The sequence below is a fragment of the Lutjanus erythropterus genome, chromosome 18 (genome assembly GCF_056507025.1).
Source record: "Lutjanus erythropterus isolate fLutEry1 chromosome 18, fLutEry1.hap2, whole genome shotgun sequence".
In the NCBI taxonomy this organism is placed as follows: Eukaryota; Metazoa; Chordata; class Actinopteri; order Lutjaniformes; family Lutjanidae; genus Lutjanus; species Lutjanus erythropterus.
This window is the reverse complement of record NC_139334.1, coordinates 5,017,969-5,044,024: the sequence shown is the minus strand read 5'-3', so window position 1 is coordinate 5,044,024 and position 26,056 is coordinate 5,017,969. Positions and strand designations below refer to the sequence as shown.

General features: G+C 40.6%; 1 protein-coding gene across 1 annotated transcript in view; it reads right to left on the bottom strand.

Annotated features, from left to right (window-relative positions):
- bltp1 (bridge-like lipid transfer protein family member 1) overlaps window positions 1-26,056 on the bottom strand; it is an 86,535-nt gene that overhangs the window by 33,906 nt on the left and 26,573 nt on the right. The window contains exons 29-54 of the mRNA XM_084743260.1: window positions 25,438-25,708; window positions 25,195-25,332; window positions 24,961-25,031; window positions 24,002-24,175; window positions 23,275-23,395; window positions 22,220-22,369; window positions 20,939-21,066; window positions 19,968-20,170; window positions 18,825-19,025; window positions 18,501-18,712; window positions 17,294-17,445; window positions 16,432-16,582; window positions 15,704-15,856; window positions 15,232-15,472; window positions 14,841-14,989; window positions 13,956-14,187; window positions 13,058-13,219; window positions 10,477-10,661; window positions 9,919-10,094; window positions 9,161-9,755; window positions 7,919-8,117; window positions 5,865-6,128; window positions 5,200-5,293; window positions 3,903-3,953; window positions 1,319-1,525; window positions 396-631 (exon numbers count right to left, since the gene is read on the bottom strand). Coding sequence (XP_084599386.1) covers window positions 396-631; window positions 1,319-1,525; window positions 3,903-3,953; window positions 5,200-5,293; window positions 5,865-6,128; window positions 7,919-8,117; window positions 9,161-9,755; window positions 9,919-10,094; window positions 10,477-10,661; window positions 13,058-13,219; window positions 13,956-14,187; window positions 14,841-14,989; window positions 15,232-15,472; window positions 15,704-15,856; window positions 16,432-16,582; window positions 17,294-17,445; window positions 18,501-18,712; window positions 18,825-19,025; window positions 19,968-20,170; window positions 20,939-21,066; window positions 22,220-22,369; window positions 23,275-23,395; window positions 24,002-24,175; window positions 24,961-25,031; window positions 25,195-25,332; window positions 25,438-25,708 — 4,916 coding nt within the window. The remainder of the gene's footprint in view (window positions 1-395; window positions 632-1,318; window positions 1,526-3,902; window positions 3,954-5,199; window positions 5,294-5,864; window positions 6,129-7,918; window positions 8,118-9,160; window positions 9,756-9,918; window positions 10,095-10,476; window positions 10,662-13,057; window positions 13,220-13,955; window positions 14,188-14,840; window positions 14,990-15,231; window positions 15,473-15,703; window positions 15,857-16,431; window positions 16,583-17,293; window positions 17,446-18,500; window positions 18,713-18,824; window positions 19,026-19,967; window positions 20,171-20,938; window positions 21,067-22,219; window positions 22,370-23,274; window positions 23,396-24,001; window positions 24,176-24,960; window positions 25,032-25,194; window positions 25,333-25,437; window positions 25,709-26,056) is intronic.

The window sequence follows — 26,056 nt, the reverse complement described above, 5'->3', positions numbered from 1 at the left end:
ATTATCATTGGAGTAGAGAGCAGGTGTTGTTGAAACGTGCCCTCATTTTATTATTATTAATAAATTATTCTCAACTATCTTTTTTGGTTTGGGCTGGTTTGCCTGTATTTTATACATTTTAATTATTAATGCTCCAACATAAACCTGTAAAGCTATCATCTGCAGATGAGACTAAGACACAGTATTTTTATTTTTATTCCTTAGGTGAGGGGGTTCATATATGTATGTTTTGTTTTTTCAGAAAATATGAAACAGCAATATTTGTTACTTATGGTTAGTGCATTTGTACACACATCTCCAGTAGTAAAAATACTTCTGAAAGAACTCATCTACTCTCTTAGTTAAGTTGTTCATATCATCATGGAAATAAACATCAGACGTCTTCTCTTACACACCTGTCATGCCGTGGCTCTTCATGCGACCCATTTTGTACTCTGCTTTCAGCGAGGGCAGCAGGGCAGCCCCAATGGTGATCCCATCCATCATGGCGCTGAACTTGAGGACGATGGGCTTCTTCTCCAGGCCCTCGGGAAGCTGAGGGAACTCATTGGCCTCTACAGGGGTCTGATTGATGCTGGATGCTTTGTCGGAGGGTTGCGGGGTGGGGGTATCCTCCCTGTTAGGAGGCTGACTGCAAGAGTAAAAAACAAACACTCACTCAGTCAGAATTGGCTCATTATCCACAGGAAGTGTTGACTTTTAATTTGTAACTGTTGCCATATTAATAGCTGGACTGGATTTGCCATTGCATCAGTCCCAAATCTTCCAGGCTAAATTTGTTTAGAAGCTGAAGTACACATTGAAAACTGCTGCTTTGATTTAGTGCGTTTGTGTGTGTGCGTTTGTGTGTGTGTGTGTGTGTGTGTGTGTGTGTGTGTGTGTGTGTGTGTGTGTGTGTGTGTGTGTGTGTGTGTGTGTGTGTCATTATTCAGAGCTTTGCAGATACTGGCTCACATTACTGTGCACATCAAATTATAGAAAGGTTGTTTAATATCCTCAGCACACCTACAACTCTATAAATATATTAACATAATTCAGAATATTACCATGGAAACGGACCACACACAGGCTTTGAAAGCAGCTCACTGGCAACAGTGTGTATCTACTCTAAGTAACCTGTGACTTATGTAGGCGAAAGACTTCTTATGAGGATTTTATTAAGTACAGATTAAATCTGATGTCATTAGCTGCAGCATGACGGATTACTTTGGAATTGAAATATAGTGTGCAACAGTTTAGTGTCTTATTACCTCTGAATGATATAAATGAGACATTGTTTAAAAAGAATAAGAAAAATACATTGATGAAGCAGACGTACATGTTGGAGGGCTGGCGGATGAGGTCAGATATTTGTTTGGAGAGCTGGTGAGAGCTGCGGACCATCATGCTGTGCAAAGTAGCCGGGTGCTGGGGAATGTTGATCATTATGGCACCCACTTTGAAGACAGCTGCATTATTGGTCTTCAGTCCTCGCTGGGCACTGTACAAAGCCTGGGACTTGGCAATGTTGCATTTGACCACAGTTCTGAAACAAAGAGTCAACTGTAATGAGCAACATCAATGATTTTTGGAGTTTGTTTCCCAGGTGATGGGGATATTTGAATGGATATGTGACTTTAAGGGTAACTTTGGTATTTTTCAACTTTATTACACAAAAAAGTGCTTGTCCTATCTTAAGTTTCCAAGCTGGGAAAAATCCCTACTTATAAATACAGAAGCAATTCCTAAACTCATGGCCATGTCCTGTCTTATATCAGACCTTGTATGTTATCTTAATTTAGGGAATCCTAACCAGATTCTTCAATTGTAATTCTTCAATCAGTACTCGTCCTGCCATGCCTGTATTTGTGTTTAGAATGTGTGCAAGCCTGCCTGTATTCAGGACAATAGCTGTCTCATTTCACTCATCACTTGTTAACTTGTGAATGGACAAGAAAAGAAGGGTGTTCAATTTTAGCTTTGATGAGTGAGCAGAATTAATCTTGTGGGTGGGAAGTTTTCTTGCCAATTATTGGCCCAGGATAAGGATGTGAACGGATGCAGAACATCGATCAAACTCAAAATTAATATTCATGGCAGTGATATATACCCATTAATATGTGGTTCTGGAAATTCAAAGCATCATCATACAGTCTGAACAGCCTTTCAGTCATAGTATTTTGGCATTTGTGTCGTTCCCCATTTTCATTGTCATAGCACAACATATTGACATTATTGGTGCTGCCGTTTTTGGTAGTTACTTTGACTTTAGGATAGGGTCTATGCCATCTTAACTTAGGATTCCTAACTTTAGAAATTCTTCAGATAAGACACTTCTGTAACAGCTTAATTCCTATCCTATGATAAGACAGGACATCCTTCTAAATTCATGTTTCTGTAATAGCAAACATCGTAAATATCATCTTAAACTGAGATAAGATAGGATTTCAGACATTGTAGGTTTCTGTAATGAGACCCCTAGATCCTATTTCCTTACTTTTTTGTGTCTAATTGAGTAACTGAGACAACAATTGAAATTAATCCAGCATTGTGTTAGAGCGGGCAAAAGCAAAACTGAGCTGTAATGACTTGGGGCAACTGCGCTGTCAATGTCCGCCCACCAAAATTGTTTTTGCCACTGACAGGCTCAGATTGTTATTTTCAAAGTCTGACAACATTATAAAAAGAACCCCTACAGATACAGACCTTGTTCGCAGAGTAGGATCACTGTTGTTACACAGGAGCCAACAGACTCCATCGACAAAAACAGTAATTTTGCCGTTCTGGCCTACTAGGGCCTTGATTGGTTAGTTTGTTTGCATTATTGTGCGGTTCTGGTGTTTTTGCTTGTTTGTGTTATGGTGTGACTTTGGTTTTAATTTGTTTGTGTTATTGTGTGACTTTTGGTGTTTTAAAAAGGTTAAAAATCTATTGCGGCAGTGTAGACCAAAGAGGTAAAATGACTGCTTCAGTAAATGGAGTTGGGCCGCTTTGAAAAGAGTGATATAGTGGCTTTTTCTGGGTAAACAAAAAGGTCTATCTCCATAGGGATGCCTTCCATAATGTTGTCAGGCAGTTAGAATAACAAGCTGAGCCTGTCGGTGGCAAAAACAACCACTTTTGGACCAACTTTGACGGCACAGTTCCCCAAGAGATTACGTAGCAGCAGCTCAGTTTGTCTTCTGCTGGCTGCAGCACTCTCAATCAATACTGGACCAATTTCAAAAATTGTTGTCCCCATTAGTCACTTAGACACAAAAACACCACAAAAATAGGATCCAGGTTGGGAAAAATACCTCAGTTACCATGAAAGACATCAAACAGTGAAACACCATGCAGATTCAGGACAGCATTCACTTTTCTGGGCACAGGTGAGCAATCATAACAGAGACACGTTTCACTATGAATGAATAAGGTAATGATTTGTGTGCTATGGCGGACAAATGCAATGTTCCTTAATGCAGAAAACATCTTGAGATCTTGCCTCTTTTGACAAATACATTTTCTGTATTCTTAGATGACTTATGACTGAATTCTGAAATCTGTATATAATATATGAAACATATACGTATTACGCTGAAATATCAGACTGCTTGTAAGATATTTCAGTATTTTTTCAGACTGTAAACATTAAGAGAACAGTCAAGAATGAAAAAGTTCACAAATAACTTCAAAAATAAATCTAGCCATCTTTCTGTTTTCATAAAATCAACAGGAATAGTGACCTTCAGTCTGTGTAACCAACAAAAGTGGCTTCACAAACACAAACAGTTAACACCTGAACAAGGAGAGTCCTGAAAAACTGTCCACTGAAAATACACATGAGTGACTGACAGGCGACTCAGACAAATGAAGGATGTGCAATCAAGGGCAGCTTTGATTTCACTGATGCATGTGATCCCTGAATGGTAGCAATAACATACAGAAACTCTTGTTTAGCTGTGCTGGTGGGAGATGTTGGGAAATCCTCCAGTCTATGCAAGTAGATGGAAGAGAAAGACAAGGAATGTAAAAAAAAAAAATAGGAAGAAGAGCAGAAGAAAGTTGTGAAACAGTTCTGCGACACCATAATGTGAAAAAAACAAGGCAAGAAAAAAACACTGAGGAGCTACTTAAGAGTGAAAGAAAAGATTTCAAAACAACTGCAGACAATCTGCTAATATGGCAGACACCAGGCTTTAATTGTGACACATTTGCATTAGAGCCTGTTGCTGATTATGGCATTAATCAATGTCTTTTGTCTGCACACTGCCTTCATTTGAAGCAAACAGACGAGTGGCATTGCAATCATTCTTACTTACATCTGAATGTCGGGCAATTTTATACATCAGTAACAACTACAAAGCGCAACGTTGTCTGCCAGATACAAATTCAAACACATGGGTGCAGTTCAGAGCATACAGTATGAAAATAGGATAACATTTACGTTTTATTTTCACAGTGGGTGCATCTGGTGGATAGAATGAGATGGAAAGAAAGCTTCTCATTGAAGCAGCAGTAGAAACTGAACTGCACTGAATCAAAGCAGCGTGGAGACACATCAGCCTGTCTGAAGGCATGACTACAAGGCTTGTAAACTGATTAGGGTGCTTATGTTTTGAGAAAACTGCTCACAGGAAAAACAAAAACTGCTGTTAAAATTACCTGGCTGGAAACAAGTCGGTAATTGTCTCTTAAGAAAATGCTTTCTAGTTTAAAGTCAGAGATTTTACAAACATATGCGACATTAAAGCACAGATGTGCAAGTTCTGGTTCTGTGTTCTTATGCACTTCAGAGTGAGGTATTCTTCTTTGACTTCACTCACTATTTTCATATCACTGAGTATCAACAGTAATTATTTTGGCCAAGTTGTGATCGTTTAGAGCTGAGAAGTTCTATATTTTTGAGACCACAGTTAAAAATCAAATTGTTTTCTTAGGTGAAAAATAAAAGAATATCGAATAAAAACACCAAAAAATCATTCATTACTTCTAACTCAGAGGTTTTTAAAAAAGCATTACCAATTTTAAATTTCAAACCACAATAAACAAACCATCATCCAACGAGGGTTAGGATCAATATGCTATGTTATTCTATTCAAAGCATAAATACACGTCCCTCTTTTTTCTAACTCCTGTCAAGATGATACAAAAACCTTCATTTTTAAGAGGCTTATTTGTTGTAAATAATCATAAAATCACTTCAATATTTTGCAGAAGTTAAAGAGAATTTGTACGTACTGGATGTCAGGTGTTATGCCCTCCAGTAGAACAATGTTTACCCCTCCTATGTGAGCTGATGCACACGTCTCAGTCATTTTCTGGTGCAGGATGTCTGCAGAGACAAGAGAGACATATTAAATCCAGCAGAACAAATTTTAACCTACCCAAGAACTGCTGTCAACCTGTTTTTGCAGAAATTAAATTCATTATTCTTTGTGTACAAAATCAATCATTTAATCAATACATGAGAGTTTTATTTTGAAACTTTACACCTTTAAACTCTTAAAGGGAAGTTAGATGCTAAATTTCAGGCCAAAGACATCAAATGTTAAAGTTAATAGGAGCAATATGTAGCAATTATGCATCCAAACATGAGTACTGCAGTCCAAATAGGGATTTGGAGCAAGAGACTGCATATTAAATAGGATGAATCCCTATTCAATATATGATCTATGGTTGAACTGAGTTGTTTCTGCCCGCCACTCTTTCAAAGATGCAAAGACGCTCAGGGAGGCTGAGCGTCTTTGCTTTACAGGAGCACTGTAGGAGCGCAAGATGAGCATAAGACTGTAATTTGACATTAAGAAGCATAAATGAATCCTACACCATAAGCTGATCAGCTGTTTATAACTGTAGATTGTCTGTCAATCTAAAGGAACACACTAACAAGGACTCTGCCTCACCTTTCATCTTCTCCTTCAGGGTGAAACTTCCGTGGATCTTCTTCAACTCTGCCTCCATGGTCAGCCCGCCAATGTCGGCCTCCAGATGGGTGCGGTTCACCATGCCGATGCCGAACACTATGAGTGTGACGTGCTGCGGCTCCGAGCTCACCAGGCTCCGCCGCCGACCCCCTGCTCCCGGGGGCTTGTTGGGTGTGGCGGGTTCCTGCTGCTCGTTCTCAAAGATCACTTTACAGAGTGGCTCCGAAGGCCGACGTCCACCCTCTGCAGAAGAGAGGCGAAACAAAACACACAAGCAGAAGAGATGTTCAGTAAAATACAAATCACAAGCAACCACTGTAGGTGCATGTAAAATGAAAAGAGTGCACTTAGTACAGTGCAGCACCAGGCAACCCGAAAAGAATATTTGGATGTAATCCTTTATCAACATTTTGATTTTAATTTAATTCCTTTTTTTTGTCAGTAAGGTAACAATTACATTTACTTTGTAATTTAATTATGCTTAACTGGTTATTGCTATTATCCGCTTTAACATTTGTGTGAAAGTTTGCCATAATTAGTGCATGAATTCTTGAGTTATTGTCAAAAACATGTTTTGTGAGGTTACAATGACCTTTGACCACAAAAATCCACAGTTCATCCTTGAGTCTAAGTATCCATTTGTGACAAGTTTGAAGGTTTGAAGAAATCCCCTCAAGGTGTTCTTGATGTAAGGTGTTCACAAGAACAGCATGAACCAAAAACATAATGCCTCTGGCTACAGCTGGAAACTGCATAGAGGCATAAAAAAAGGTTCAAGGTTTTTCAAAAATTGTGAATCATAAAGGCCCTTCAGCATACAATCATAAATGTGAAGGGTAAAAAAAAGGCTGATTGGTGCTGTAGTATGCACGATTAGCTGCTAAATAATATAAATATAAAATGATAAAAATACTTTTAGCACTACATTTTTTGTAAAGACTACACGTCATTTGTAAGGTAACTAGCCCCATCCATCTGGCCTCCTTCCAACACCACTCACTCAAAACTCATGAATCCACACTGCCTGACGACAGCTGGAGGACGAGGCACTAACTGCATCCAACAACCTCATGTCTCATTCACATGAAAGAAAACACCAAACACTGGTGATCAATCAGAATGAACGATAATAAACATGGCTATTGTCAGAACTCACAGCTGTCAAGCTAGCTTGTCAGTATTGAGAGATTTTGACTGCACTCTATAATTCTTGTATGACTAGCTCTTTAAAGCTTTAGCAATATATCTGTCTTGCCTTGTGGCTTATTTACAGGCCTGAGAAGCCACAGATACTGGACTTTTTCCCTTTGTCAAAGCATTTTATTTATTGAGAGCTGTCAAGGCCTAAACAGAATTTCAACAAATCTAACAAAAATGCTTTTGAAATACAATACCTTATCAAGTTTTAAATGCAGCTTTAACAGGATGACCTGTCCTCTTTCAAAAACGCAGTAAAAATATTTAATGCAAAGTTTTAGACCTTGAGGAACTCATTCTGTCACTGCATCAAGGAGTTTTCTGCTGAAACACTGCCCTGTCTGTACAGGCTACTCTCATAGTTAATGAACTCTTTTGGGGGATGTGGGGTCATAACAGCAGCAAAAGGTTATAGCAGGATAAACTGACTAGAGGTAATAAATAATACAGCAAGTATTACATATGACACAGCAGAGGTAGGTGGATTTGTGTAAATGGGATACAATGTCAAGAGACAAAATGCGCAATGCAGTGTATAAATGTGAATGAAAAGAATAAGAAAATGTAAATAAAGTAATAGAGTCTGATGAATAATGTGGTTATAGAACAGCGAAGACACAAAGATCTGTAGTGCGGGTCAGGACAGAACTGAGATGCAGCAGCTAAGTGAAGAGAGGAAAGAAGGGATTTCAAAAATGTACATCAATATCTTGAAAAAGTAATGCGTGGGAGGGGGTGTAAAAGTTGAAACAGCACAGTATAGCAGAAAGGAGATGCATGGGTGGGCTAAAGGATGGCAATTAGGAGCTGGCTGACTGCTAGAAGCCGATTCCCACCTGGTAGGCAGTTCTCTGGGGAGCTTTTCTCCAGGATTCCAGTGGGATCGGATATGAGGGAGTAGAAGTTGAGCAGCTTGTACATGTTCTGCCAACATTCTGCTGATGGCTCGCTCTGCTCCGACACGGTGATGGAGTCAGAGTCATCCATCTGGATGGCCATGTGGTCTGCCACGTCACGGGAGCCCTTCCTGGACACCTGAAGACGTTACACAATATTCCGTGTTATGAAACAAATAGAAATGTCACATTATGCATCATCAGGCTGAAGGGTAAATAAATAAATAATTTGGAACACTTATTTATTTTAGTGTTTACTGTAACAGTACAGATGTAAGCCTGTACACTGTCATGACAGTGAGAGGTAATCAGATCTGGATGATGACAACAGCAACATTATGAAGATGTTAACTGCAGCATGAGAGAAAGTAACATCATTAATTCTGTAGGGAGAGAATTCTACTAGGCCTGGTGTAGACTATATCTCTGGAATATACTGTGGAGGTCCCTCTGATACATTTTTTACTTTTATAAAAATCCCCTCAGCTAAAAAATGATCGTCCTGCTGATACTTATCAAACCAGACAGGTTTGCAGAGTTTTTTGCAAGTTTTGGATGAAAAATGTAGACTGAATAACATACTTTCTTACCAACGGCTGACAGTGTGTGCCAGTCATCGGTGCTTGAAATTAATATTGTCTACTAGCTCCCTCTAGGGTTTGTGTGTGGAAAATGACAGCCACTAATGTTACTTTCATCTCACGGGGGGCCACTGCAGCGTTCAAGCACTGCCGTAAGGACAGTATTTCTGAAAATGTACTTTTTGTTTCCATTACTAAAATATTTTCTGTTTTTTTAAATGGTATGAAACAACTAAAATAATACGTACATTTAAAAAATATATATTTTGTGGGCCAGATTATATTAGAAGTTTGACATGTGGCTGGAGGAAGGGGTGAAAACAGCTCCACGTCTGCCCCCTGGCTGCCAGGTTGAAACCCCTGCTAAGGACTAAGGACTCTTCACAGGGTTCATACAGTAAAATTCAAGCACTTCCAAGGTATCTAAACCAAAGGTTTCCAGATTCTTCAAGCCTTTAACATCACATCTAAGTTGTTACTATAAATGCAATAACATTTTAGACCATGAGTTTTTAAAACCATGAATGTGTGTAGATGAAACAGGGTGGAGGTGAAGAGGACTACTCAAAAGCATAAAAACGTCTGTCTTGATCTTTGTTACCTTAGAGGTGCGTCGCTCCGAGCGTCCGAGGGAGCTGCGTCCTCGAGGTTCCCTTCTCCCCAGTGTGTCCATGCTTGATGGAGGTCCATTGGATGGTAAACCCCCAGTAACACCTGATCCTCCACTGCCCGCTCCCCCGCCTCCTCCCACCCCTCTCTTGCTCTTTAGGGTTTGGGTTCCGCTGCGTCCCGCCCCGTTCAGGCTGCCCCTGGAGCTACGGCTGAAGTCAGAGGACCTGAAGTGGCGGTACGGCCGGGCTTTGAAGGTGGGCGTGGGAGAGGCCGAGCCGGCGGTGTAGCGGCTCAGCTTGATGTCGGTCTGCGTGGCCTTGATGTCATCGATCATGGTGCTGAACTGGTGGATAAGGCGCACCAGGGCCATGTCCACACGCTGGCTGATGGCCTGGCAGGCTGTGGTGAAGTCACAGTGGAATGTGTTGTAGTGGCGGCGGTTCAGGTCGTGGAAGGAGAGCGGAGCTGCTGTGGGGCCCTGCGGAGCGCTGGTCGACTTCTCCATCACCACAGCGTTCAGGCTAAATGTCTCAATCAGCAGTGCGGGTTTGAACTCCAGTGGCGGGAGATTGACCATGCCTTGTCTAGAGATGCAGGGAGGGACAGATGGAGGGTTATGTGTGTATTTCTATGCTTAAGTTCAGAGTAAATATCACACTAAAACATACTAACAAGGACGGAAAAATAGAAATTTCCTAATGTATTTTTTTTTTTTACTGTTCTGACATTCATATGACTTATTTTTACCTCCTGGATCTCTTGTTTTTCCGCTCTTTGGAGGTGTCTGAGTCAACGATGTCTGCTCTGAGACACTCGAGGTTGCCAGAAAAAGACAGATGCTCTCCAAAATACATCTTATAACTAAGAGGAGTGGTGTCTTGGGCCTGAATGCCTGTGTAGCTCAGCAAGGGCTTGAAAACAACCTGAGGTTGGAAAACAGATATCAAGACACAAAATGAAGACAGGTTCTTTTGTGATGAGTTAACTAAGCTATGATTCTTGTGGACAAAACATCTGATACCTACATATGGAATAAAGATAACTACATAATTTGCAAATTATGTATTTATATAGATTTATTGTATATACAGAAATATTTTAATCCTAAATGTTTTGCCAATTTCCATGTTATCAACATAAATATGAAACATTTAAAAACAATTCTTTTACCAATTCTGCTACGATAAATTCACATTAAGACTTAATATAGAGCAGCAGGCATCATGTTATTTGCCTGCCTAGTGGAAGTTCAGAGAGAAAGCACAAATATTGAACAAGAAATGCAGACAGATGTATTCACGACACCTGAGCATCGGCCAGCTGAACTGCAGCCGGACACTGATTGCCCTCTTCAATGTCAGCCATGTCGTCCTGGCTGGTGCTATGCTGGGAGTGCTGGGAGTGGGTCCCATCCAGCGTGTTTTGGTCGCTGGACAGCACCGTGTTGAAGTCTGATGCAGAGGGGATCGTGGGCAGGTTACATGTCCCACCTAAGGGAATAGATAAATATGTTATATTCTCAGAGTCAGTATTTTACTCGAGCGCGGATACAACTACGTAACAGCGAGTGAGTAGAGCGCTGTAGGGTGAGATGCTTTAACACTCCAGCACCTCATAACAAAGATGGTAGAGTGAATTAAATGGAACACCCATCACATTAGCGTTTTATGCACAGTTTGGAACTCTAAACAGCCACATCACATTCACTTAATCTGTTTGTGAGGAACTGCTAATTTGCGGTGCTGTCACTGACTGACACCTGGACGAGTAGATAAGGACAAAGCTTATCGTTTTAGGCACAAACCCGGTCTTCTGCATGTTATTGTACCCACACAGTCACAAGTGCTCAGCTAAACTGTGAAGGTAAGATGCATCTTTTCAGCAATCCAAGTGGGTGTTTCCTGATATTTAACTACTATAGAGGGAGGATGAAAGAGACAGAGTGCGCAGCTGTTTTGTAACTCAAAAGATGTGTGGGAGCACAGAGGAACAGAAGGGGAAAGAGCAGCGCTGTGAGGGACGAACAACTTTTCAGGTCACTAACGTGATCTGGTTCTCACACAATGTTTGGCAGGAGGGTAACAGTGAGGAAACAACAGGACTCTGTGTAAAAGAGCTACAGGTCTAATAAGCTACCACTCGACTCTTTTGATATCAAACACATTTTATATCATGAGGAACATTTTTAATGTTATGTCAGCAGGCTGCTGTACTACAGTAGATGACAACTAATAACCTACGAGGTGTCCCGAGGTAGGTATCTGTACTGGTAGTATCAAAGAAAAAGTAGTAATGCTGTAATCTAGTGCAAAAATTATGACCTGATGTTTAGACGGCAATTAATTATTTTTTATAATTGTAGCTTCATCTGTCCATCATTTACGTGATTAGTCAATTAGTTGTTTGGTCTATAACATGTCAGAATATGGTAAAAAAAAAAAAAAAGTGTGAATCAGTGTTTTACAAAATCTAAGATGATGCCCTCAAATGTCTTGTTTTGTCCACAAACCAAAGATATTCAGTTTACTGTCACAAAGGACTACAGAAACCAGAAAATAATTCTCATTTAAGAGGCTTAAATCAGAGAATTATGACTTTTTTCTGAAATATAAGGGAAACAGATTAATAGATTATTGAAATAGTTGAATGTATTGGTTGACAACTAATTGATTAATTGTTGCAGCTCTACTGAAGTTTGCATTATTACTCCAACTGCTTTGATATCTTTCTAAATAGGCATGAACAGCTCTGAATGGTAACACTCATCCATATGATACCCAGTGAGGACAATGTTAAAGCTTTTGCATATTAAATTTGATGTTATTCTTTAACAGTACAGTGTATAAGATCAGGCTCCAAAATGAACACCTGCCAAGCCTCAAAAGAAGATAAATTTATGGTTTGGTGAAAAAATAAATTGGATCTAATGAATTCGATCACAGCATAGAGCCAGGTTTATAGTGCTTTGTTTTTGTGTACCAGCTGAGACTAATGTAACCCTCACTGTCTTATGTACCCATCGTGACGTCAGCCAATCAAATCAAAGCAGCTTACTTCTATTTTTGTTTTTGTGAGAGGTGGCATCTGAATGATGCAGAAGCCCAGAGATCCTGGCTAAAATATGAACCTCAACACCACAGTAATTATGTACTGCAGTCTTTTTAATTTTACTCCAATAATGCATAATATAGTTTTAATGCTGGTAAAAAATATTGGCTGGTAAATTTTCTCAGTTTACCTGCCACTGGCAGATGAGCAAAGAGTTAATTTTGGATCCTGTTTAAGACTGGAAAACTCATACCTTTGGCACTCACAGTATTGTAGTAGTATAAAAAAACACAGAGTGACAGTGACACTCTCTCATTTTTCAACAAATATAAAGTCCTAACATTAGAATGATTTGATATGCGCTAAAACCACAGAAGAAACAGTGGCTTTAACCCACAATGTACAGTATTTAGTAAAATGATATCTAATTTTTGCCTGTTTCTTCAGTAGGATAGTTTGGCACAGGGTTCTAGGTGACTATTACACTAACAAAGGGAAGAAAACTAACTGATGGCTAGCTAGGTAGTCCACCAACACCATGAGCACGACACTGAGCAACTATCCCTGACCTCCTTCTGGACTGTTAACTGTTGGCAGTTGTTGGTACTGGTAGTTGTTGACAGGAGAATCCAGTGGCTCTAGTAAAACAGCAACATTATATGGACATTTAACTGAATTCCTCAGGTGTTTGAGCTAATATACTAGGAGAAGAATGAATGTGTTAATGATTAGTATCTATTCTAATAGCATTAGGAGAAAAGTTTTAACAAAGAAAATAGTATTAATGAACTTAATGAACTACAATCTGAAACACTCCTCCAAATCTACTGTGTCTGACCTGTCTGCAGGCTGTTGTGCTGTGAGCGGTTAGCCGGGGAGTCCTGAGTCCCAGCACCCGTCCTGTTGCCCACCGCATTGGACATCCAGTTGTAAAAGCTGACGGAGGAGGGCTCTGACAGCAGCGGGTGCTCGGTCAGCATGTCTGTCCCTAAGCTGTTTCCTGAGCCCCAGAAGAAAGAGATTGAGAGCACATTACATCATGGAAGAGACTACACTAAAGACATCACACAGACACCGACTGCTGTTCACAGATAACTTTCATCTTGCATCACAGAGGCACATGTGCCTAATGGAAATTTAAATTTGGGCATTATAAAGAGGTAGGACAAGGACAGGATTTTGTACAGTCTTTCAAGCTCTCACATGGTCATGGTCTTTTGCTAGTATGAAGAACAAAACATGTAGAGGTAATGCTTTGTTTGTTTTGTCTATTTGGTTCCCTCTCTGGTGCAGTTTGTTAGACAGTGGCTACTCTTGCATGCACATAATATTCTGGTTTTTGTTCCAAAAAAGTAAGCTTTTTACATGGCTAATCAAAATGAATATTCCACTAATCTAACATCTGTAAGCAGCTGTGGGTAATCCAATTATGGAAAAGAGGAACAGCTGGAACCAGGTGAGCCATTTTGCTTCTTTGTGCCAAACATTATTTTCTCCACTGGTATATAAGGCAATTTTTGGTCTGGTTCTACACTACCTACGTGTCCTTATAATGCAGAAAAGTGCTGTACAGTGTGCTCAAGGAACCTGTGAATGTATTAGTTTGTTATTATTCACACTATTGAACAGTAGGGGTCAGCCTTGCAGCAGAAATGGTTTTAACATTGTGGTAATAAAAATCAAGTAAACTGTGTATTCTGTTGTTCCCTACACAGCAGTGGTGTGGCCATCACTACCTGTGCGAGTGAGGGAACTGCTCTTGGCTGCGGTGGCGGCAGACGGTTCGTTCCTCTGGGGCATGCCCTCCAGCAGGTTGTGCAGACTGCGAAAGCTGCCTGTCAGATTGCTCAGGAGGCTCTCCTTCCTGGGGCTGTCCTTGGCTGGCAGGCCTGCGCGACTCACATGGGCAGGTGAGTCAGCTGCTGTGTCACCGCTGGTGTAACTCAGTGACTGGTATGGATGGGAGCCCTGGGTATGACAAATGTACAGATTACTGCGAGGAGGTCGTGTTCACATTATTAAGCCATCTGTGGCTTTTTATATTTGAACGATGGGTGGGATAGAAAGTGACTGCTACGATCTATAATGGAAATAGTCCAAAGTTGAGGTAACATTCTCAATGACCTCAACAGACCCTGAGATGGTATAAACAAACACGTTAGTTTAATTTGCCAGAGTGAGGAAAATGTCCTCTCTCCTCTCAGTGTCAGCTTTGATCCCTCTTGGCTTTCCAACAGAGGAATCACCTTCACACCACAGTCAGGACAGCATGAGCTGCTGTCAAATGTCACTTGACTTTAATGTGCTTCATAATATTCACATTAGCAGTGTTTTTCAGGGCTGCAATTAATGATTACTGTCATTTAAGACTCCAGCAGGATAAAGGCAGGTTTAGATTGATTATGCCTTGTGTAAAAATGCTGGCAAAGTTGATGGACAATGTTTCCCACTTTTTCTGTGACAATTTTAACCATCATCACTTCATTGTTGCTGCTGTTTACATCCCCCCAGACACAAGCTCAAAAAACACTACTGAAATAGTGGACAATAGAGTCCACCTTCTTAAATGTGAGAATTTGATGCTTTTCTTTGTTATTTATGATAATAAGTGGAGAGTGTACCTTTATCCTGAGTGCAGACTCATGTTGTGTGTGGGACTTGGACAGTTTCCTCATGATCTCCACTCCACTGACAGGACCAGAGTTGGCTTCTTTTGGTGGGGGTCGACTGCATGCTCCCTCCAGCAGCATGGTGTGTTCACTCACTGTGGCTTCACAATAATTACATAAAATAAAACTCCTAGAAGAACCATGTGACTGCTACAACAGCAAAATCTGAGCATTCACACTAAACATATATATATGGTAAACCTCCTTTCTGCCAACATATAACAGTCTATTTATTTCTGTGCTAACACTGAGAAGTAGAGGTGAGGAGTTTCACAGTCCATCTGTGCTAACAGATGGGGGGGGTCAAATTGATATTAACACACTGAAAGCTGTAAGTTCCCACCTGCGTCAAATTCAAATTCAGCTCCGTCAGCGCTGGTGTCACTCTGCAGTGCAGCGCCGTTGTCCAGGCCCAGGATGGTCTCCCCCAGGCTCTGCTGAGGCTCCTTGGGTTTGGTGAGCTGGTTGGGCCTCATCAGACCAATGGCCTTGAAGCCCTGAGTTACCACAATGAATTTCATCCATTGTCTAGCCAAAGCAACCAGACCTTTCTTTAGAGTCACAAGCGCTGGAACACCGTCATTCTGGGATGGAAAGGAGAAGAGGAAAGAGCTGGATTGGTGCCACCAGTAATGGATTAATTAAAACAGTGAAGAGGAGCCAAAAGCACTTAAGACCACTTAAAATAATTGGTGGTTGTTGTCCAGATGAGACCACACAACACCAGTTTTAGAAGCTACTTAATTATACAGGGTGAAGTTGGAGAGTTTCCTAAAATTGATGGAGGAAAAGAGAGTGAAAGGACTCTCACTGACCATGGTCGCCTCCTCTATGATGGAGTAGTCGGCCTGCTGCAGATAGCGGTGCAGGATGTTACAAAGCATACAGGAGGGATTCTCATGCAGGTAGCGAGCTCGTTTCGTCACACGGTTGTACTTGCTCCTGATAGGGATGTGGATGCTCTTTTTCTGTTAATGAAAGACAAAAGGAGCTAAAAGGAAAGTTTCAAACTAGCGCCATGAAATCAAGTGAAACTACATGTTGAGTTTGGGGTAAAAAAGCTACTTTGATAAAATTCAAATGCTTTAATGGGTAACACTTTATTTTAAGGAATGTGTGAAAATAAGACTCATGACACCGCAATAAGGTGAGTCTTAAAGAATGTTTATAACTGTTGTCATTAAGTGTCATTCAGCCATTTATGCCATTGTAAATGCAAAGCTGAGACAGCTTTGCTGTGACTGTGAATTTAAAATTGATAACTCGGCCTGCGATGCGCTGTTTATGACATGCACACATGAAACAATGTGAACTTTGTGTCAAGAATGACATAACTGACCAAATGGCACACTATGACAGCCATCAAAAACATTCATAAAGACTTCCTCATGTTGATGACAGGTGTCCTGTCATGGTTATAGCAGAGTAATGTCAGTCTTATGCACACCCCTTCAAATTAAATGTTACCTATTAATGCAATCAGAAAACACTGGACAATCGACATTGCAATAATCTCTTTGTGTCTGCAGATGTACTGCTGTACCTCCAGAGCTTCTGTCATGATGCATCCCATAACAGCACAGACCCGCAGTGTGCCCTCCATGTCCAGTTTGCGCAGAGAAGATTTGAGCTGGTCGATGGGAACCAACCAGGCTCCAATAGCAGGTGTGGCTGTGCTAAGCAGATTCAGCTGCCTGTAAACACAGAGAGTCGGGGGATCTTTTATCACCTTAGAATAATTATGGATCCAACATGTTTATACTTCTTCTCTTGTTTCAGATATTGTAATGCCTGTAACATACTGTATCTATTATGAAATCAATCACAACGGTTAGAAATTTGATTTTTTTTTTTTTTGCTTTATTCTCAACTGTAGAAACCAGGTACTTGGTTAGTTGAGTTATAATAAAACTCAGAATGCTCTGTGTCAGTGTCTGCCAGTTTGATCAGTTTGATGACCTGTCTGGGGCTGACAGGTCTGCATCAGCAGCAAAGTTGACGAGGGTTGACAACCACTGCCAGGGGCACACCAGAGAGGATTCTCATAAAAACACCTCTCCAACAGATAATATTGTACTTATCACACTATATTGCCTTCACACCACTGACGCTAAAAGCAAAGTGAGCTCAGAGTTCTTCAGGCACGGGATGAGAAATGTGGGTTTTTTTTTTCTGAACTTGGTCTGAACCTTGCTTATTGCCCATAAATGTGCCCCACATGTAGATCTCGATACAGTTCTGCAGCAGGGATGGTGAGTGCAAAGTTACTACAAACCACAGAGCCACAATATGCACATTTATGGAAAATACAAAAGACTGAAATACACCAGAAATTCCCTACATAATTTTGTAGGTTTAGCACATATCAGGTTAAAAGAGGTACATATATGTCAGCGGAGTTGTACCTAGAAATGGCCTGTGAAGGTGATCGCACATTAGTGGGAGCAGCAAAACTGAACCAGATCTCCCTGATGGTCAGCTTCATGCTGCTGGAGTCAGGAGGTGGCGGCATGAGGGGGAGGTCTTTCTTCAGGTCATCTGACTCCACCCCTTCATCCTACATAGCACAGAAAACAGCATTTAACAGGTGGTGGGAAAGTGTTTCAGTAGTGCAGCTTTGAAACAGACAAACTGCTTTCCTCTGTGCTTGGAGCCACAACGTGATTTGCCATCATGACTTATTTTGGAGATCAGAGTGGATCCCTTATTTTGATGCCTTTTAATCTCTTTCTTCACACTCTCATCAGGCTCAACATGATTATTTCCAGTTAATGTAATTTATTTGATACACATCTGAGCCGGTCTTAATGAATTCATTTTGTTTGAGCAAGACAGTTACTCAAATCTGAATCAAAGGCTGGCATTAGACCTTTTTCCCTGCAACAATATTGATATTAAATACTGAACACAGGTGTTACCAATGATACTAATTAAGGCCCTGTTCCATTTAATGTAGCAGCTTTCCAGTGAGCCAACATGCACAGTAACAGAAATCTCGACTCTATTTGACCTGAATGGAATGGAACCTTAATTAGTGTCACTGATAACACCTGTGTTTACTCTACTATATCATCACTGAACGGCTGTTTTGAAAAAGGTCTATAGACAGCGACATGTTCATGTTTTAAGAATAAAAACTAAAGAAACTGGCTACATTTATTGTTTTCTATCAGTGTGGTCGAGCTTTGATTCCCTGTTAACAAGATTGCATCCACATGCACTTTAATTTAATAATTTATTAGGTCACCCTAAGTCATGTTTTAATAAAGTGAGCTAACAGGTGCAGATAAAATAATGAAGAAATCAGCTTGAAGAAAATTACTTTTGTCCTTACACAAGTGAAAGTTTGAGGTCATTGTCAGCAGACCAGAAAAGGCTTTCATGTGTTTTTCCACCTCACAGAAATCAGATAAAAGAGCATGTGGAGCTGTATTGCCAAGGTGAAAACTCAGGTATTAAATGGGTTCATAAAACAAATACTGCAGAGTTCAATGTCTGAATGAGGTTAAAGCAGATCTGATGAAGATTTTTTTGAGTTTGATGCATTGGATTGAATAGATGCGTTGTTTAGACATTTCACAGTAGGGTAGAGAACAGTTGTCAGCTTGTCACCTGGTCGTCTGAGTCCGAGTGTTCATTGACATCAGAGGGGGGGCTGATGGTGTCATGCGGCAGGTTGTCATCAGAGACGTCAGTGCTATAACCACTGCCTGTCTGAGAGCCAGTTGAGCCATTGGATTTGGACATTCCCGTCTTCCCCCCAGCATCTGAGCGTCCCATCACACCAAACGCATTGTAAAGAATGGCTCCTGACTGACGACCCCCTGTAATACAAAGTGGAATGCATTCGTAAATCTGTACACAATTTCCATCATACTTCTTGATACAACTGATCTTTGCTCCTCAATCAAAGTGACAGAGTTTGGGATGTTTTACCTTTGACCGTGAGGTTCTCGATGCCACATTCAAACATGATCCAGCCCCATTTCTCAAGAGATGCTGTGGAGCGTCCTAGATCGCCTGCTGTTGCCTGGGCATCCGTTTCATCCACCATTGAAAACTCCTCCAGTTCCTCAAGGCCAAACAGCACTTTAGACTTCCCAAAAGGAATCGCTGTGATGGCACAGGTGCCGATGTCTGCGAGAGCAGAAGAAACACCACAATATTTTTTTTTAACTCAGCCAGAAAAGTGCTTGGAGAGAATTAAGACAAAAACCTGACAAAGGAACATTTTAACACTGAAAAGGGTCAGCATGTGTGAAACACAACACACTGCTGCAAGTTCAAGGACATGGAGGGAGTCTGGATGGAAAACTTTACCAGCTACTTCATTACAACTAAAATAAAGAGCAAACAAACTGGTTCAAAACACTGATGTTGGCAGAGTGTGTGAGAATAGAGAGGCAAACAACACACACAATTTCAGGAATGTCATAAATTACAGTTGTTTTCTACAACTATGCATGTTACAATTAAAGACATTCTGGGATATCTGATACCTAAAAATTCAAAGTTATGTACCTTGGAGATTTAAATGATTATTGTACTGATAATGATAGATATTTAACCATGATATTACTGATCACAAGTACGAAGGCAATAACAAGAAATTGTTACAACATTGAGCCCCCTACTAAAGAACAATGTTTACAACAGATTACAGGAGATTTAAACTATGGAAAAAATGCTACTTAGTGAGAGAATGTTTTTGTTAGTAATGTAAGAAAGGGAAGATTTATGACGGAAAATGTTCATGGACGAGTTGAATTCTTCTCTTATTGGTCTGTTCTCTCTTCTTTGGTTGTAAAAACAAATCACAGGTAAACACACACAATACTTTAGATTTAGGTTTAGAGTTTAAAGTTTAAAAAAAGAGCAATTTAAAATAACTTTATGACACAATCCACTTGGTACTGTAGGTCAAGTAAGGGCACCTTTGCATGTTGTTTGGGGACAGCTTGTACAGCATATTAACAAAGAGGTCGAAGGTCATGTAAAAGGTCAGTGAACCGCTTCATAAAAACAGTTTCAAAAAGCAGCACTGGGGATCAAACCGGGCTGTCATTCTCCTGAACCAACCTGTGGTGTCGAGGCCTCGCAGTTGGCTGTGGATGCGGTGGATGTTGAGCCTGGCGGCAATCTCTTTGCCTTTCTCGATGCCGGCATTGGAGCGCAGAGAGCCGGAGGACTGGGGCTGCATCTTGGTGGCTGAGGCGTACTTCTCCAACATGACTGATGGTCGGCCGTGCTCAGTTGTGTTGGGTGTCTCCTCTACAATACCCCTGGAAGGAACAGGAAGAAAAGGTGTGCTTGGCTGATGACAGGGAGGTGATTTTGTATAGAACAGGGATGTCCTGATCATGTTTTTTTTTGCTACCGATAATGATTGCCAATCATCTATGATTCACATCCCCTAATACCAACTGCTTTAGTTTTGTTATAGCAGCTGGTATAAGAATATTGCAGATTAGTTTTATATTAAGCCAAAATGGACTGCTAATACCGAATTTTACCATTAGGTGTTGCCCATGAATGAGGGTGGAGTTTTGAGATTTCCAAAACGCAATCCTGCAAATTTTTCACAATAAAAGAAATGAAGGGGTTTTGTGCATGGTACGCCAGAGGGTTTTAATTTGAACCAGATACAGGAAGTGTTGAGTCTGTATTAACATCATAATGTTGTAACATTAATAGGGCAAACATATCAAAACGAGGCTCCATACCTCTGTATTAAAAAGCAACAATCCAGATCTCCCAATTACATATTTTTTACTGACTGTCGGCAATAACGATTGGCGTCTGATTGATCTGGGCATCCCTGATATAAAATCTAAACAAATTATTCCTACAAATAAAAACCATACTGAATCGGTTCCAGGATGATAAAAAAAAAAACATATCCAAACAACCACAACCAAATGTGTCAGCAGGCAGTTTAAAGCTTGTAAAAAGGCGTATTTGCCCGGAGCACGTGTACTCCAAAAAGCTGAGTCATTGTACTCACACAAAGACACACACAAACACAGTGATGCAAGCAGCCGAAGCCTAACCTGTTCATTCTGAACTGGGTAGCGATCCTGTCGAAGCACAGCGCCACCAGAGACACGTGTGTGACGCACTTATTGGAGCAAGACGGTGACCCCTCCTCTACAGATGCTTGCAGGAGGCAGAGGTTCACCTGCAGGAAGAGAGAAGAAAACAAAGTGAAGTAAGCCCACTGTGCTGTAAAATATTGTTATTTAAAAAATAACTGATGCTATAGACATAAATAATAGCAATGCCCACAAGAAGCTTTTTAAAAAGACAAATTATTGCTCCACAGGGATGAATTCAGTAATAAACACATTAGTCATACTGTGTGTGAGGCTATTTTGCCTAATCTAAGATTTTTTTAAATCTAGGATTTCTCTATATGAAGATACAAAGGGCAATAGAAAAATCAATAGAAGCAAAAATGCATTATGTATCTAGCAAATTTTTTTGTGTTATCAGACATTACAAAACAAGATAAAAAGAAGAATGCTTTCGATAGCACAGGCTTCATTTCAATCACTTGTGGACCCTTTGAACTCTGCAATAGACATGGTCTGTCCATTTCTTGGAGTATTTACAGATAGATAACGTATAATGTTAAAATGCTCAATAAAACATAATAATAAAACATAAATAATTTTCATCACATCACTAAATAAACACACAAATCATGTTGATCCAAAATACTCCAAAATGTAGAAACATGGACAAAATCTTTCAACACTCCCTAAGTTATTTGAATTACTGACATTTTTTAGTTTTTGAGATAGGCTCATTTTTATGAGCAGAGAGCAAATGCGATTCATTTCCCAAGTGCTTATATTGGTATTTCTTTTTGCTGCGCTCTCATCATCTTGATCATTTAATTTTCCCTACTCAAACTTATTTCCCTGATTCTCTCTCTGACTTTTGTCACCACCTTTTGTACAGCATGTAATGTAACCTAATGACTCCATCATGAGCATACATTGACACAACACGACAGAAGCCTTTGCTTTCCGCTGTAAAGGGAATGAATGCTCTAGTTTTATGTGAATTTTAGATCTATTTAAACAGGACCATGATCTCCTGTGACCAGTAGGGGCCAACCACGGGAGGTCAGTTATCACAGGGTTAATATGTTTACCCACCATCATTATTCTACACAAAAGCTGAGTGTATTGTATAAGCATTGTTTAAATGTAAAGCGATCTACGGTGATGCTCATGATTCTGTGCCTGCTCTTGAATGTCTCTTGGTTCACAGCGCAGTTTGAGGAACGCTGCTGGCCTCTCATTATGCAGGGTCATGGTTCTTACCTTGGGGATGGAGACATTGGCTTGGAGGCCCTTGATTTTCACATTATCCGGTTTGACGGACAGGTCTGTCTGGCCGTGGGAAATGTTGAGGGAGCCAGGGGTCGTGCCCTCTGTCTTGGACAGCTTGTGCTCCTGCTTGCCTGTTTGGCTCTGTGTGGGATCCGGATCCAAAACAGGGAGACATCAGTCATTTGGGCGACAAAGACACTTTTTAAATTGGGAAGTTCAAAACACTTAGAATAGAAACACCTATTCTATACCGTTGATAAATAATTGATACACTTCACACTATCACAAGTGCTTTGCTTCTCAAACACTGATAATAAAAGGCATAGTTCGGGTTTTCTGAAGTGGGGTTGACTGAGATGAATGAGCACACCCTGAGACAGGAGTACTGACACGGAAGCTGAGTGCTGAATGGACTGCTGTGGACAAAATCAAGATGAAAACATATTTTAGCCACTTAAAAAAACAATATCAGTTTGGTGTACACTATATTTAGATTATTTTTACCATTTTACCTTGCTGTCAGACAGCCTTTTCAGATGAGAAACCGTTGTTCTATAAACCAAATATCACTGTCTCGAAAGCCACCAGGGTCCTCTCATAAAAATAGTCATTTTACCTTGCAAAACATAGGAGTTGCTGGTCTACTGCTGCCTCATTTGATCAGTTTGTTGGTGTTATGGTGTGATGGATTCACCAAAGTCAATAACAAACTAACTGGTTGAGGCAGTGGTAGAACAGAGCGATATTTGGCTTATATGTGGCTCAGAAAAGGCTGTCTGATTGCAAAGTAATGGAGTGAAAATAAATATATCGTACACTTAAACTGATATTGATATTTTTAGGTGGGCCTATTTTAGAAGACTAAAATACATTTTACTGCTAACCCTGTCTGCAGCAGTACAATGCTTAGCTTCCTACAGTGGTTCAGGTTCAGGCTGTGTAACCACCCTTTAAATAATCTTACTCAAAACAATCCAAACTATCCCTTTAAACTGGAATATTAAGCTATACATATATATCTCTGCATTGTGTGCTGTTGTATTTACCGACTCAACGACAGTAGACTTGCTGATCTGATAGGCTTCATTGAGGACTTTCCCATGCAGGTCATCCAGAATCGCTGCAGGATGACGGATACTGGCAAAGTGGACCATGGATTCAATGTACCTGAAAGAGACCAGGGAGAAAGCTTCAATAAAACAAAATATAATGTCAGGGTTATAAATATATTGTTTTACTGATTTGATACAGACTTCACAAACCCTGTGAAAAAAAAACTGAGGGCATTATCAGATTCAGATATATAAATCGCCCTTTCCAAGTATAAGGAGATTTACTATGTCTGTGTCTATTCAACCTGCTACCAATAGTTTACCCATCTCCATGCTGCACTAGCCAAGAGCTAAGTGCCTGTAAGACCGTTGTAAACTCAGCACTGTTAGCCTTTGGCAAACTCAAAGATTCACACTGGTAGACAACTAAGAGCGAGACCAGACTTTGAAGCACTGTCAGCAGAATTTTACATCCAAGATGCAGTGTGCATAGGGATTAAACTGGCTTTAGGTCAAATCTTGGCTTCGGGCTAAAAATAACCCTAAACTAAGAATGTGTAATGTGAGAGACTTAGTGTCAGCCAAGTTGTTTCATTTTTCTTTGATCGGGTTTTTTAAACTGAGACTGAAAACCTACTTTGATGTGGTCAATAAAGAGACATGCACAGCAGACAGCAGAGCAAAAACTGTTTAAAAAAAAATCATGGAGGAGAGTTACTACCTGTCCAGGGATTCAGCCACAAGGGGCGTGAGCACCACATTGATGGCTCCCTTCACCTCAACGATGGCAGTGGTCCTGGTCTGCGCTAAGGGCTGCTCCAGAGTCCAGTCGTCGGTCGTTGTGTCCTCATCTGTGTTCTCCATTGCCCTCTTATCCAGCGGGGTGTATGGTGTACTGTGGATGAACAAGAGACAATCTCTGATCATGAGCTATACATTTCATAATATAAAACAAAGCATGGGATGCTGCTAGGGATGTACAATATTGGATTTTTGCTGATACCCGATACCCTCATTTTGGCTGATTGCCAGTGCAGACATCTGTACACATTTTTTCCAACTAACTTCAGAGAACATCAAGTTTCTCCTGTAGTGGAATAAAGATATTATTATGCCAGTTCTTATCCTAATGGCCCACTGGCAAATGCAGACATAAAACACAATGCTTTTTAAAATGTACACATTCACTGAGCAAAATAAGAAAACTACTGCTGACAGGTTTTTGGTGCATGTTTCTCTTTGTTCTTCACAAGTTTGTCATAATGATCAGGATGATGGGATCCTAAGATTTGTGGAGTCAAAGGAATGTGATTTGGTTCCTCCTAACATGACTGACACTAAGCAATCATTACAAATGGCAACTTTGCTGTCATTTTAGACACCTAAAAAGACTTCAACACTGCAGACATACTCAAATCACATGCGCATAATTAAAGTGCCATCTTATCTGCCTGTCATATTGGAAGAAATACTCATTTCTGGCCAATGAGATATTTCAATTTAAAGCTGATACAGTTGACATGCAGATATTACTGTGCTTTCCCAGTTGCTACTTGAAAGGACAGTGTGTAGCAATACAACATTTGTATATATATTGAGCTATATAAAAACAAAAAACATACTGTTGACTTAATTGGTGTTGATTGAAAATGTACAGGGTAAAAAACGTGAGCTAAATACCTGTTGTTGTCTCCCATCAGCTGAACTCCTCTGTCCAGTAGAGAGCTGGCTGAGAGACCCTGCTTTATCACCTGCAATAAAAAAGAAACTTTTACACCTCCAAACTGATGTGCTAGGTTTAACCTTTTTAACAGCCAATACCTCAACAAAATTCTGCAGTTTAACTATATTATAACATGCCGAAGGACCCAACAACCCTCCTACATGCAGACAATGACTGTTAGTTACAAAGACCTTAAAGCTGGGGACAGAGAGCTGGTCAAATGAGGCGGAGCTCTCCTCGCTAGTGGGTGTGTCCAAATCTAAGGGGCGATGCAGAGAAGACTTGGAGGTCCTCTTATTGGTGGGCTGCTTGACAGACCAATTTGAGACCTGGAAGAGATGACGTAAAGAGTGTTTTAATTGGACAAAGAAGTAATCACAAAATAAACCAGTTAGGCAGTACCACAGATTACAAGTTTCAACAGCTGACTTTACCTGGTAGTGGGCAAGGTAGCTCTGGTAGCACGCCATGACATGGGGCTGGCGGGTCACAGGGCCAGGCTCTGCCGTTTTCTCCGCCTCCACCGAGCTCTCTTCCTCCATGGCGAGGGCTGAGACGAAAGAGGCCTGAGATGTGTGGCTTGGCAGGGGCTGAGGCGGCAGTGGAGGTAGTGGAGGCAGGGGCAGGGGGCGCGGCTCAGTGATCAGCTCCCCATTGAGAACGTAGGTGAGGGGACCCTCAACACTGTGGTAGATGGAGCTCCGGCTGATGTAAGGACAAAACATTTACACATCATATTATTATGTTATAGCCAAAAATGTTATAAATATGGATGTTTTGCTTGCAAATTGCCATTGGGTGCACTTGAATGACACTTCTGTTTCATTATATAGCTACAGGTTTCCCTCTAAAGGCAATATGTCAGCAATGTCGACATTAACCACCTGTTGAACAGAATGCCTGCCAAAATCTATGCTACCTCTTTTCTATACATAGCTTTATGTTCTTGAATTCAGCTGTGCTTGTGCCAGTTGAAAGCTTTCATGAGGCTGAATTGATTATTTGTGTTTGTGTGCAGGCTGTATCAATCAAAAAGTGTGCTGAAATCAATGA